The 12814-nt window shown below is 35.8% G+C and overlaps 1 protein-coding gene across 1 annotated transcript; it reads right to left on the bottom strand.

The window, feature by feature from the left end:
* Positions 1 to 291: 291 nt before the first annotated feature.
* Positions 292 to 10626, bottom strand: slc7a11 (solute carrier family 7 member 11). The gene is made up of 12 exons (XM_052573594.1): positions 9873 to 10626; positions 6832 to 6958; positions 6194 to 6309; positions 5933 to 6058; positions 5313 to 5412; positions 5190 to 5234; positions 4944 to 5067; positions 3965 to 4068; positions 3209 to 3305; positions 2734 to 2883; positions 1812 to 1989; positions 292 to 1525 (listed from the first exon to the last, which is right to left on the bottom strand). The coding sequence occupies exons 1-12, from the start codon at positions 10156 to 10158 to the stop codon at positions 1470 to 1472; spliced, it is 1509 nt and encodes a 502-aa protein (XP_052429554.1). The 5' UTR covers positions 10159 to 10626; the 3' UTR covers positions 292 to 1469.
* Positions 10627 to 12814: the final 2188 nt, after the last annotated feature.

Below are 12814 nucleotides of genomic sequence, written 5' to 3'. Positions count from 1 at the left end.
GTCCAAAGTGTGACTAAAATGGGCACACACAAAAAACCATAGCCATTATCAAGGTCACAGTTAGTTTTTGGTTAAATCCAATTAAAAATGAACCAGGAACCATAACAATGATATTTCATGTTTGTCTGTTTATTGGTAATAAAAAAAATTCACAGAACATTCAAATATTTATATATTTTATATAATGCCTGTAAACAATCATCTGTTTTGAGCAATTCTGTAATTTGTGAACTTTCTTTTCTGGTTTCCTGTAATAAAACATAGAAACATTTTCTGCAACATTATTAGAGATACAGGCAAATATAATATTTTATTTGGTAGAAATGGTCATACAAAGTTTGTTTATAGCTTAGAGTTACAAAAGTTGTTTCTACTGTAGTAGTCAATATAGTTTTACAAAATATGCTGTACAAAAATGGTCCAGTGAATTTAAAAGTGTTTTAAACACTTCTTTCTAAAACAGTCTTACTATTATAACATAATACTGATTTAATTAAACCCAGTCATGATCAAGTAGGCTGGATATACAGTTTTTGGGTGATTCAGTATTTAAATACACACAATGTTAATGTGCAAAATCATTACTGGCAATTCACGTGGGAGTAAACTGATCATAAATAAGATTAATTTTCAAGTTGACTGGGCAAGTAAGTTGTTAATGGGTTTAAAAGCAATTATAGAGTGATAATCAACATAAATGAGTGCTCTGTGGAGTTCTCCTGCATGGTACAATAAAACAGCATTACAGCCAAGAAAAATATCAGAATATCCAGTGTATCGTATACAGAAATATCACTGTAGTGTATTTGATATTCTAATGGTCAGACAGGAACCTACAAAATAGACATACTTTCAAAGCCATTATTCAGTTTGTACATGTACAGTCATGTCTGGGTTACAGAATTTCTAATATCTCAGCCATTGAGGAGAGTGAACAAGATTATGTCCAAATCCCTGGCTGAGCCCATTCTTGAGTCACACCTCAGTGGAAACACTTGTTATGACGTCTGTCTGTCATTGACGTGTTTAAAGATATTGCAGTGCAAATAGAATAAGTTGAAGAGGAAGTTGGCCAATGTTCTAAATCACCGGTAAAATGCATGGACTTTATGTCAGTCATGTTAGGTGATTCACAGCATTAGGAAATGAATTGTGTGTTGAAATGACAGTGTCACGTCTCGTTCTGAGGGGGACTGAGGCAAGACCATCAGAGATATTGTATTTAATTTTGGATATATGTCAGCAGTAGGTCTCAACTGGTTTTGCTTCAGTTGCATTTTATTATTTGCATTTAGGATTTTTCTCCCTCTCTCTCTCTCTCTCTCTCTCTGCATCACATTTAGAACACACTTGCAACCACTTTTTTTGGCTGTGACCCACCAGTTGAGAACTACTGTACTAGATACTACGTGTATTAACAGATGCTATATAATCTAAACACATTCATGTGCAAAGAAAAAGATTAACGGTCAGTGTTCGGCAGGAACCACTTCTAGGATGATCTGTAGTGATCTGTTCACAGAGTCTGAGAAACATAAGGGAAACAAACATTAATAACCAACCTGACTAATTATCATGTATTTGATATGATCTAGCATATATTTCCATACAGTACATTTCATAATTCGTGCATAATTAGTATTGTTTTTATTATTCCAGAGAAAATTCTTCCAAGAGTTTAACACTTTAGTCAAATAATTAAAAACTGCTTGGCATGTCGGGCATCATTATATTAATTATTAATATGTAACTAGACACAAACTTCTGTGCATATTCGTAAGTTTCCCATTTGCATTTATGTAACCTCTGACCTGACAATTTCTGGAACCATTTGGGTTTTCTTTCGAAGTGGATGAATATGAAGTACGCAGGGATGCCTGTGAGAGAGATGGCGAAGCCAATCCCTGTATTAATTGGATCCGAATATAGAGAAAGGAAGACCATGAAGAAACAGGTGAAGGAGAACACAGCAGGGATGAAAATAGGGACCTGAGAAAGAGAAAAACACAAAGATAAAGAGGGAATTTTTCTTTGCACCTTAGAAAGTGCAGTAAACCACATGTTTTTTCCAGTTTAGACTACATGTAGGTATGTTCCTCATGAATCATATGACTCCAAAAGACTTATGGAATGTATTGATTTCCTTTATCGTGCTTGTGTGCCAATTTGAAACTTGAATGCCCTTTTTATTGTGACCTGTACAGTTAGTGTTTTGCAGAAGAAGAGCTGGAATGTCACAGGTGTAAATTTTCCTTTCCTTTAAACAACATGTTTGGTACACTGTCATGGATATCTGTAAAATCTTCCACTTCATATCTAAAAGAGATCCATAGGCGTATCGTACATTAATTTCCGTGTTTACACCCAGCCTCTTTTAGTTTGATCAGCAAGACTTTTTAATTATGACTAATTAAATGCTTGGATAAGACTGGGACAGGGAAATATCAGCTCAGTTTCTTCATGTTGACTTCACAGTCTATTGGGTCCCTTTTTATCCAAAATAACCACCAGTTGACCAATCCCAGAGAAAGGCCCTCTGGAGCAACCTAAGATTAAGTGGACACAATAACAAAGTGACAGAGGACAATTGAGATCTCAATAGCTTGGCTCACCTCGGCTCCTTAGAATTAAATCTGCTCTGTTTTCCAAACAGCGAGGTATTTAATCGTTATATTACATTAGAGATGTATGAGATATGAGATAATAGGCTGCCAGCAGAGAAAAGCGGGTCACCTTAAACGGTCGTGGCATATCAGGGCGAGTGTAGCGCAGGTAGATGAGGCCGACCACAGCCACACCAATGAACAACCAGCGCAGGAAGCTCATGAAGTTCAACAAACTGTAGATATCTCCTAAGAAGAGGATCAGTAGGGTGATCGGATACTGAAAGAAAGATAAAGTAGGCATGTGGACATTAGAAATACATGCAGACAAAAATTGGTCCTGTAAAGGGAACGTTTTTCTGTTCCTTTTTTAAGATCTTCTGAGCCTTCTGACAGAGTGAACATTTATGTTGATGCTTTTAAATGTGTTTAAGCCTGGACTGCTATTATGAGTAATTTTTTTATGCTTTTATCATCACTGAACACTGATACTTGAAATGTTCAGAATGTGGAAAGAAAGGACGTTGCAAATGGTTTTGTTCAGCTGTTCAGGAGTATCAACACAGGTGACCATTGAGTGGGACATGTGTGCATCTATGACTCACCAGGACAATCACAGCAGGTAATGGCGTGTGTCGGCGTATGTGAATCATAGAGAGAACTTCAGGAAGCTGACCTTCTCGAGAGGCCACGAAGAACATTCTGTGGAAGAGAGACACAATGTTAAAACATCCACTGTAAATGTGAACCAAGATCTACAGAAAGTTGATATTCTGAAACTTTTAAGGATATTCTTTGAAACCCCTAGTAAACAATATATTTGAAATGCATTGCATTCATGCAAAGTATAAAAAAATACATTTTTATGTACTTAAAGAAAATACCCTGCAATTGTAATTTTAGTGTACTAAACTGGTATAACTTAAGTCTGCTAAATTGGAACAACTAATTTTGTACTTTAAATATCTTGCATTTGAAGAACTATATTATTTAAAGATAAAGATGTAATCATCATTAATAGTGACATTAAAAAATGTTATACTAAACTTATAATAAATAAATCATTCTTAAATATATTACTTACTAGAGACTAAATATTTTAAATATGCCCAAAATCTAAATGTATTTATTTATTTTATTATTATTATTAATTTTAATTTTTTTCATATTCTAAGGGTAATTGTCAGCACACTCTTGTAGTTTGGAGGTCTTCTCCTGAGATCGAGTTGGTACTTTTACACTAAACAGATACTCTCCAAAAACCATTAAGATTGTTTCCTGATTTCCCTAAAACTTTCATCACTCTATTTTAAATAAAAAATCAGGTAATGTTATCAGAGACTCAAAACTGGGACGCACACCTTGAAATCGCAAATAGGCATCCATTCATGGACCCAAAACAAGACAGAGCCACAAAAACCGGAACTGCAAATGAGAAGTTTCCCATCAGCTTCTCTGCAAATGTCTGTTGGGAAAGATGAATGAAAAGAGAAGGAAGGGAGTGAGAAAGAGGAGATCATTTTGTGAAACAAAACAGGAAAACAACATTGATCTTCAATTTTTAGACTTATTGGTGTTTATGAATAATCAGTGAAGTGAAAAGGCTTTAAATTTTCCATAAAGAGCAAGCTTGTATAGAGTCACGCAGGCTACAAATGAATGCATTAAAGACGTCTAACAAGATGAGAAAGCTTTTAGAGCGTTTCAGAGCCTAGCAGGAGATCTCTGCGCACGGATTCTGGTGCTGTCAGTTATTTGTGAGAGATATATGATTTCTCCAGCAGAGAAACAGACAGGCATTTAGAGCCACTGGCTTTATGTAATCACATTTACTTTGCTGAAGAAGAAGGTGTTGACTGTTACAGTCACTACTGCAAATTGCTTGAACACATTTATAAAGCTGGTATCTCTTTCCTAAAAGATCCGGTTACTGCAGGAATGTTTTTTTTTTTTTTTTTTTTTTTTTTTGGTCACTGCTGTTGTTAACCCTCATGTACTGTATTGTCCAGGGTCAGTTTTACCTGATTTGATTTTTGAGTTGTCGGAAATATCAGTTGACTTATGTTAAATTAATTAAATTTTTTTTGTTTGTTTCGTTCTTGATGTTTTGTGACTTTTTATCATTTAGGGCCATGAACATGCATGCAAAGTTTCAACACACTGATGTGTTTTGACATGTCCACAAAATTTTTGTTGTGATCGTGCTGTTCCCAGATCAATTTGACCCATCTATTTTAATGTTCTAAGGCAAATAATAATACAGGATGATACAGGAAGTCACCTGTTTTTGAACTGTACATGAATAAGATGTGTGATAGAAGCAGACAGGGAGTTACCCACCACAGCTACGGCACTGGAGGCTAACAGCTCCTCTGCTGACATCACCGTGTAATATGCCACATTTGTCATTGTATAACAGATCATTACTATCACCATGGAGATGCAGATGGCAAGAGGCACCGTCCTGGGGAATGGAAATTAACACCTAAGTCATCACTGTGGTTTGGTTTTCCATGCTAGAAACAGTTGAATTAAACAATCAAACCACTTCTGCAGAAATCACATTTGTTATATCCAGTCACTAACCTCTCAGGATTCTCCACCTCCTCAGTCACGAAATTCAAGTAAAACCTGTACGAGACCAAAAAAATGTATTCAAAGACTTTATAGGCATTATTGGATTTGTGTGGAATCAGAAGGTGGGCTCACCAGCCGGCATAGGCGTACATCCCAGAGTAGAAGGCGAGAGGAAGTCCTGTCAAATCTATGGAGTTGACTTCAAATGCATTTTCAAAGTTTTTGGTCTCGCCTGCAGATAAAACCAGTGGCAAATGATTAGCAACCTGATATTCTCCCTACTTATAGTTTTTTTTTTTTTTTTCTAAGGCAAACCTATTTCTAGTTAGTAGACTTTTAATTATTCATAATAATCAAAATAAATGGTTATTCCAACATTATATAAATGGAAATTAAATACAAAATGTAATATCTACTACATAACATATTTACTACATACAACTATATAATTGATATTGATTTAAAAAATCGAATATTTAAAAAAAAAAAAAATTCAAAAGAACAGCATTTATTTGAATAACTTTTTTTAAATGTGTCCTTTAAAAAAGTAATACAAATTGTAAAACTATACATTTAAATAAAAAACATCTTACAGACCTCAAACTTTTAAATGGGGGTATGTATACTTTTGAAATATATTAGTCTAATTCATTTTTTAGATTAATACCTTTTTTAGTTTTACTGCTGCTTTTAGCTTTTTTTAAGAAACCATAGCTTTTTGGCATAATATAAGCATAATGCAAACTAAATACCTTTGAAGAGTTGGTATAATCCTGGAATGATGATGATGGCCATAGCGAGCAGCTTGCTGAATGTGAGGAAGATCTGGATTCTGGCAGTCCAGCTAACACTCATGCTGTTTAGATACATTACCATAGCTGCAGTGAAGTGGAATACACAATCATTTATCATTAATATTGCACACATAAGCCAGGCCATACAAACACACTGTAATCAAGCAACACTATATTTATATACAAACATTTGAATTATATGAATTAACTCTAGCTTACTGATTCCGATTGTTGTGGCCAATTTAATGGCAATTTCTGGAACTCCACATGGCATGAAGATGGGCTCTAAAATATAGCGGCCAAATGCCAGAGCGATCACAGCCAAACCTGCAGGTCTTCAAGATGGGAAAATGAATGCTGAGCACTGTGTCCTGGGACATCTTGTTATCACTCAAAAACATGGTGGTTCTGATTATCTTTGTAATGAATTGTGATTGCAATAGAACATCTTATCTTGCATTTTTCTGTTAAAATCACCACATATACAAAAAAGTCTAAGGCAAAGCTTTGCCATGAACATGCGTTGTGCTCTCTTTCATGTAATGCTGGTTTGCTCTTAAACTACAGCTATAGACTTTAATCTTGATGGTGTTGTGATTACATATGAACCTGCTGCATCCAGCACTTGAGCCTTTGCGTGAGAGCCTCCATGATGGCTTGTTCATTGTCAAAAGAGACTTCATCTCTGGTTTTTAGTCTATGATTACTGGAGCCCAGCAGTAATATTGAGAGATCACCTTCATCTGGGAGACTTTGCTTGTGTTTATTTGGAGCGTTGAAGGGATTGCATTTGTTTATTTTGGCAGTTCTCCAGAGACCTGACAATGAAGACGGGGGATGAATGAGGATTTACTGACCTTATGGCAATCATGTCGACCCACAAACGCACAAAAGCCACTTGCGGACCAAACGCCTCCAGAATGTACGTGTAATGGCCACCAGATTTTTTAATACAGGTACCCAGCTCAGCATATGATAGAGCACCTGAAAGGGACAAAATGAAGCAATAGCTGGGGGAAATGAAGGCAAAACTTTTATACTTTGGCAAAATGAGGTGACAGTTGCTGGACAAAGGCCTGTCGTGGAGAGCGTGAGCCATAACTATTCAGAAAGGTGTCAAGATTTACACAACACCTGCAAAGCAACCCTAAAGGCGGATGGTTTTGTCAGTTCATTAGGACCATCTGTTTGTTCTTTGAGAGGGCAGTTACACAAGCTCTTTTTAGTTCTATGCATTTTAATGATTTAATATATACTCTGTTCGAAACCAAGCCTGCTTCACTCACAGCCCTTGACTTGTGAGCTTCATAATGTAAATATAAAGAGAGCTTTAGAATACAAGGCACAACAGGAGAGTTCAGAATGCAGATTTGAGAAATTCTGTCTCTGAGAGAAACTGTGGATGAATAGGCAGGTTTATAAAACGGCAGCTCGGCTTTTCCTTAAAGCCTGTGGGCTGTGGCACACAAAAGAAAGCTGACAAGTGTGAAATGACTCCTGACATACACATGAACAAACACACTGTCAAACAATGCTCTTCTTATACACAAACTAATTCTTCTTCGACACACACGAAGCCATCAACCTCCATGGTGTCCGACCATGCTGTCCTCGTCGTCAAAGAATGGCATAAGACAATATTGGCCTCTATCGTGCATGGCAACACATTAGAGAAGCCCTCTGTTCAGGTTTTTCATGCATAGCCTGGAATTCTTGCTTAGAGACAATGAATTATGGACAGATCTTCTTCTTTTCATTGTGGAGCTTGATTGGATACTGTATGTGTAATGCATCAATGACCAAGTAAGCAGATTTAGTCTTTACTTTACTTTACTTATCTGAAGCCATTCAGGCCATTTCCCATCATTTTGTTTATTGCAGCTGTTTGATATATTGGGCTTCCTGAACCCAGTATTTCTCACTCACATCCATGTACCTGAAACGTTTATCCCCTAATGTTGACTGGAAACGATCTACAGCAGATTAGGTGTAACAACCAAGTGTAGGTTTTGTCATGTCCCATTAAATATTATGGTAACATTAAAGATTATGGTAATAATTTCTGGTGCCATCAATTCATTTACATGTATTCATGGATTAGGTATCATGAGCTAATAAAAAAAATAAAAATAAAAAATTGCAGAATTTATTAATCCAGGGTAATGTTAATAAATGCTACTCTTGTTATTGCTAAATTTACAGTTTATCAGTGTTAACATGTTAACTAACAGTATACATGCACTACATATATAGAAATTAGAATGAACCAAGATTAGTAAATTTTGTGAAAGTCAATTGTTGATTGTTAATACATGATACTAAGTACAACTCATTGATAATCAAAGTCAAACTTTGGGTTCATCTACAAAAAAATAAATAAAAAAAAATAACATTGGGGAATCCTTTGTTAACAATTTGAATATTATTGTAGAATATAACCAAATATGTTTTATATTCAGTCACTGATAGAACACCTTTCAGTTTGATGTAACAGGAACATGAGTTGGCACAATACATTTTTCAGTTAGGAAAAAGGTGAGTTATGGAGAGCCAAATCAACAGATGTGCAGTCAACAGGTGTTAGAATACACATAAAACCTGTATGGCTTACTTTTGTCGGTAGAATACAAAAGGAGAAGTTTAGCAGAATGTCCAAGCTGCTTAAGTTCATACAGTGAATGTGAATATAGACCATTACAAAAAGTTTTCTTTAAGATTTTTAGTGAATAATGAATTTGTTTTTCATATATATGAATCAAATGAAGCTAAAAAAAAATGAATAAATAAAAAACGTTTTTATTGTGCTTTTTTTCTGTTTAGAGAACCCCTTGTGTCTATCTACTTTCATTGTGAGGAAGAGAACCACCGAGGATGCACATCAGTGTTGCCTAGCAACTTTTGTTCTAGTTGTTTTTATTTTCTATTGCTAAGCTAAAATTCCTGTTCATAAAAAAAGCCAGGTGGACACCCCCAATACAACAGCTGCTGTCATTCAATCTGCCACGGTTCCAGCCAGGTTACTTCAATGTTATGATAAAATAGCCATAATAACATTAATAATAATAACAATAATGGCTATTATTATTTTAATGCTAGTGTAATGCTATAGCTAATGCATATACTGTAGGCTAATTTTAGCCCCGACAAGACTGATATTGTGAAATAAAACTAAGTAATAAAAGATGTATGTAATCATATCCAAAATTCACAACATGTCATTTTACAGAAATATTCTGCATCCGTTCATATTTGTTGGCATTTAGACTTTCAAATAGGCTACAACATTTTCACTGCGGTGAAATACTTTTGCTCTCTCGCTTGTCGAACACAAAGCAAGACACGCACATTCGGGAGCTCCTTACAAAATTAAATATTACTAAAAATATCATATTTTTTGGGGCGATGATGTCATAAAATACGGCAACGAACATTCAAAGTTTCACTGTAAGAACCTTTGAATGTAAATATGCGTATTGAAATATGATATATGAGTCTATTATGAATGGACAGAATGGCCGCTATGGCCATTCTAGTTGTTATAGAATTCCGGTAGTTCTAGTGTTAAGAACATTAACTTATTTCAGTTAGCAAAGTGGTGTGCCCTAAGTAATGAAAGACTGTGAATGACGTCAGCAGAACTGTTAGGTTAGTCACAACCTCAAACAAATGGCTAGTCAGCGTCTGCACAATTCCTCAAAATAAAATGCAACTTTTGATTCTATCAGGAACCAAGAAATCAATTGTTCCAAACAAGTGGGAGAAATATTTAGGTCATTTGTCAAAACTGTATAATGTGTGTGAATAAAAGATGAATGGGAGTCTGTGTGTGAGAGCATGTGCACATGTTAACACTCTCATGTTTGCATATGTTAAGGTATGTGTTGTCTGTGACACTTACCGAAAAGAGAGAGAATCCCACAGGCAATCCACACCACCAGTGACATTCCCACGCTGCCCGAGTTCTTCAGAATTCCCTTCGGAGAGATAAATATCCCTGCTCCAATGATCGTCCCAATGATAATAGAGATTCCTCGGAGCAGGGTCACTTTCTTCCGCAGTTCCACCTTTTCCTCGGGGGCTCCAGCGTGGGGGTCTCCATTTGAATTGAGAGGGGCTTTCTCTCCCAAATTACTTGGAGTTGGATCCCCGTTGGGATGGGGAACTGACACAGTCCTTCTGGGCATCTTGCTCGCTCACAAACACACACACATTGACTCTAAGCGTAGTGTGCTTTCCTTTACCAGTGGTATACGACAGGCCTGAGTGGAAGGTGTTCTTACAACAAACTTCTGATACGCTGCGACAAGTCTAAACAAATACAATGTGAATTGGCTTCTCCCTCCTCTTTCCTCTCTCTCTGGCCTTTTTAGTGTCTCAAACACTCCCCCTTTTCTCTCCTTTACAATTTTTCTTCCTCTTTTCATCTCGTCCTGTAATTTGCAGGTCAATGTGTGAGAAAGGGAGGCATTTCCTGTTGTAGTTAGTGTGTCTAGTGGCAGCAGCGTAGCCCTGAGTCATGGTGCTTCAGCAATATTCTCCGATTCTCACCTTTCCTCATGAAACATGCAGATCACACAAAGGCATCAGGCACTCACTTTAAACACTCGCTGTTTTCTCTCATTCTTTCAAAGGCCCATTTCACTGCACTTGTTATAGACGTGTTCTGATTAGCAAGTAAGCAGACTGTAGACTGATAACAAACTCATGTTTCCCGGATTGCGAACTGTTATCTTTTTGTTATAATTAATGTTGACATAAGGTTTGAAAATGAATGTAGGTCAAACCACATGGTATTAGTTACTGTGTGTGTGTGTGTGTGTGTGTGTGTGTGTGCGTGTGTGTGTGTGTGTGTGTGTGTGTGTGTGCGTGTGTGTGTGTGTGTGTGAAAGACAGAGAGAGAGAGAGAGAGAGAGAGAGAGAGAGAGTGTGTTTAGACAAAGCCATTCCTGATACGGTGTTCTGTAAATAAGAGGGAGACAGAGGGAGGCTGATGTAACATTACATCAGATCGGCTCAGACACACATCTGAGATAGATTCAGTGTTGTGAAACCATAAATTCTGATGATTTTGTACGTTTTTACACAATAGCTGAATTTTGTAACCTCCCACAAAATGTATGACTCTACAACTATGACTGACTGAATCATTATGACTGTGCAGAAATTGTTATCATTTGTGGCTACACTTTTGTAATTGTTCCTCTGAAATGTAACTTCCTTTTATGAGTATGTCACACAGATTTGTAATAATTTGATGCCACAGGAGAATCATATGTCACACAAAGGACTTTTAAAATAGTTTTATAAAAATAAATGTTTTATTTTTATTTTATTTTATTTTATTTTTTATTTTTTTTAAGTATATTATACATACATTATTATTTAAAAGATCCGTGGTGTATTCAAGAAAGCAGGTTTTGTTGGAATTTAAGAGTCGCCAGGACTCTTAAGGAAACCCCAGGTCACCTCAGGAAAGGGAAACTCTGGGTTTTCGGTTCCAATAAAAGACAGAACTAAACCTCTCAGTAAGTTACCATTCTCCTCCCCCTTTTTAAAGCATAAGCAATGTTTATTCTTTCATTCATTCATGCTTTTATTCCTCAGATTTCTGGCCTTATTCAAGTAGCCTATAAATATCTAAAAATTCTTAAATCAAGATGAAATTTAAAAAAATTATAATAATAATAAATTATATATAAAACTATACACTGCAAAAAAAATGGTTCTCAAACTTAGATTTTTGTCATGTTTCCAACCAAAATATCTAAAAATCCTTAAATCAAGAAATGAAAATTTATTGTCTTGTTTGTCTTGTGTTAAAAAAAAATAATAATAAAAATTTTAAAATATTTGGATGGAAACAAGGGGAAAAAATATACCCCTGGGTCTGTAAGTTTTTATTTTATTTTATTATGCTACATTTTTCTTATGCTAATCAAAGTTTTATCTCTTTAATCACACATACATATCACACACGTAATTCTGAGTTTTTTTTTTTTTCTTTGAATTGTGAGTTTATATTTCGCAGTAATTATTATTATTTTTTTTTATTTTTTTTGGCGGAAACGGGCTTCCATAGTTGACCACTTTTTTACTGTAATCTGTTCATTACTATTATTAATGTTGAACAGGGCTTCTTGATATTTTTATGGAAACCCTGATACTTTTTTTTCAGGATTTCTCAGAATTCATTTTTATCAGTATGTTCAAAAGAGATAGATAGATAGACAGACAGACAGACAGACAGACAGACAGACAGACAGACAGACAGACAGACAGACAGACAGACAGACAGACAGACAGACAGACAGATAGATAGATAGATAGATAGATAGATAGATAGATAGATAGATAGATAGATAGATATACAATATTCTTACACTACACCCCATAAAAAAATAAATAAAAAAAAGATGTTGACATCCAAGCTGAGTATATAGTTTAGTCTAGTTTTCTTCCCCTTGCCTGTGGCAAAGATCTATGGCACATAAGAATCTTGAACTGAAGGTCTTCTTGCTGCTCAAAGTAAACTTGTGATACTCTGTGGCAAAGTGTACTCTGTGTGTAGTTACTGAAAAGGAGAGACAAACCATGAAAGTAGACAAATATATCTCATACACTCCCCTGCCAATTTTGAACAAATGACCCCAAAAACATGCCATTGGTTGGTCCTTGAACTTGTTTGCCATGCTGGAAGAAGGATAGCAAGAACGATACTCTCAAGAAACATCTCTCCTGCACTGTCCAATAAACTATAATTCGATGAGGGGGAGAAGAGATTGTCATGGGACAGAAAGAGTCAGCAGTGAAGGGAAATACATGTATCACAGTTTCAAATCT

The sequence above is a fragment of the Carassius gibelio genome, chromosome B14 (assembly GCF_023724105.1).
Source record: "Carassius gibelio isolate Cgi1373 ecotype wild population from Czech Republic chromosome B14, carGib1.2-hapl.c, whole genome shotgun sequence".
Lineage (NCBI taxonomy): Eukaryota > Metazoa > Chordata > Actinopteri > Cypriniformes > Cyprinidae > Carassius > Carassius gibelio.
This window is presented reverse-complemented; position numbering and strand designations above follow the sequence as displayed.

What these genes read in the sequence shown, in the direction of transcription:
- slc7a11 (XM_052573594.1), bottom strand. Translation starts at nt 10,158, where the DNA reads ATGCCCAGAAGGACTGTGTCAGTTCCCCATCCCAACGGGGATCCAACT. An exon ending in TGGGATTCTCTCTCTTTTCG is followed by an intron (nt 6,959 to 9,872) that starts GTAAGTGTCACA and finishes TGTCCCTTTCAG; the next exon opens with GTGCTCTATCATATGCTGAG. An exon ending in ATTATACCAACTCTTCAAAG is followed by an intron (nt 5,413 to 5,932) that starts GTATTTAGTTTG and finishes TTTTATCTGCAG; the next exon opens with GCGAGACCAAAAACTTTGAA.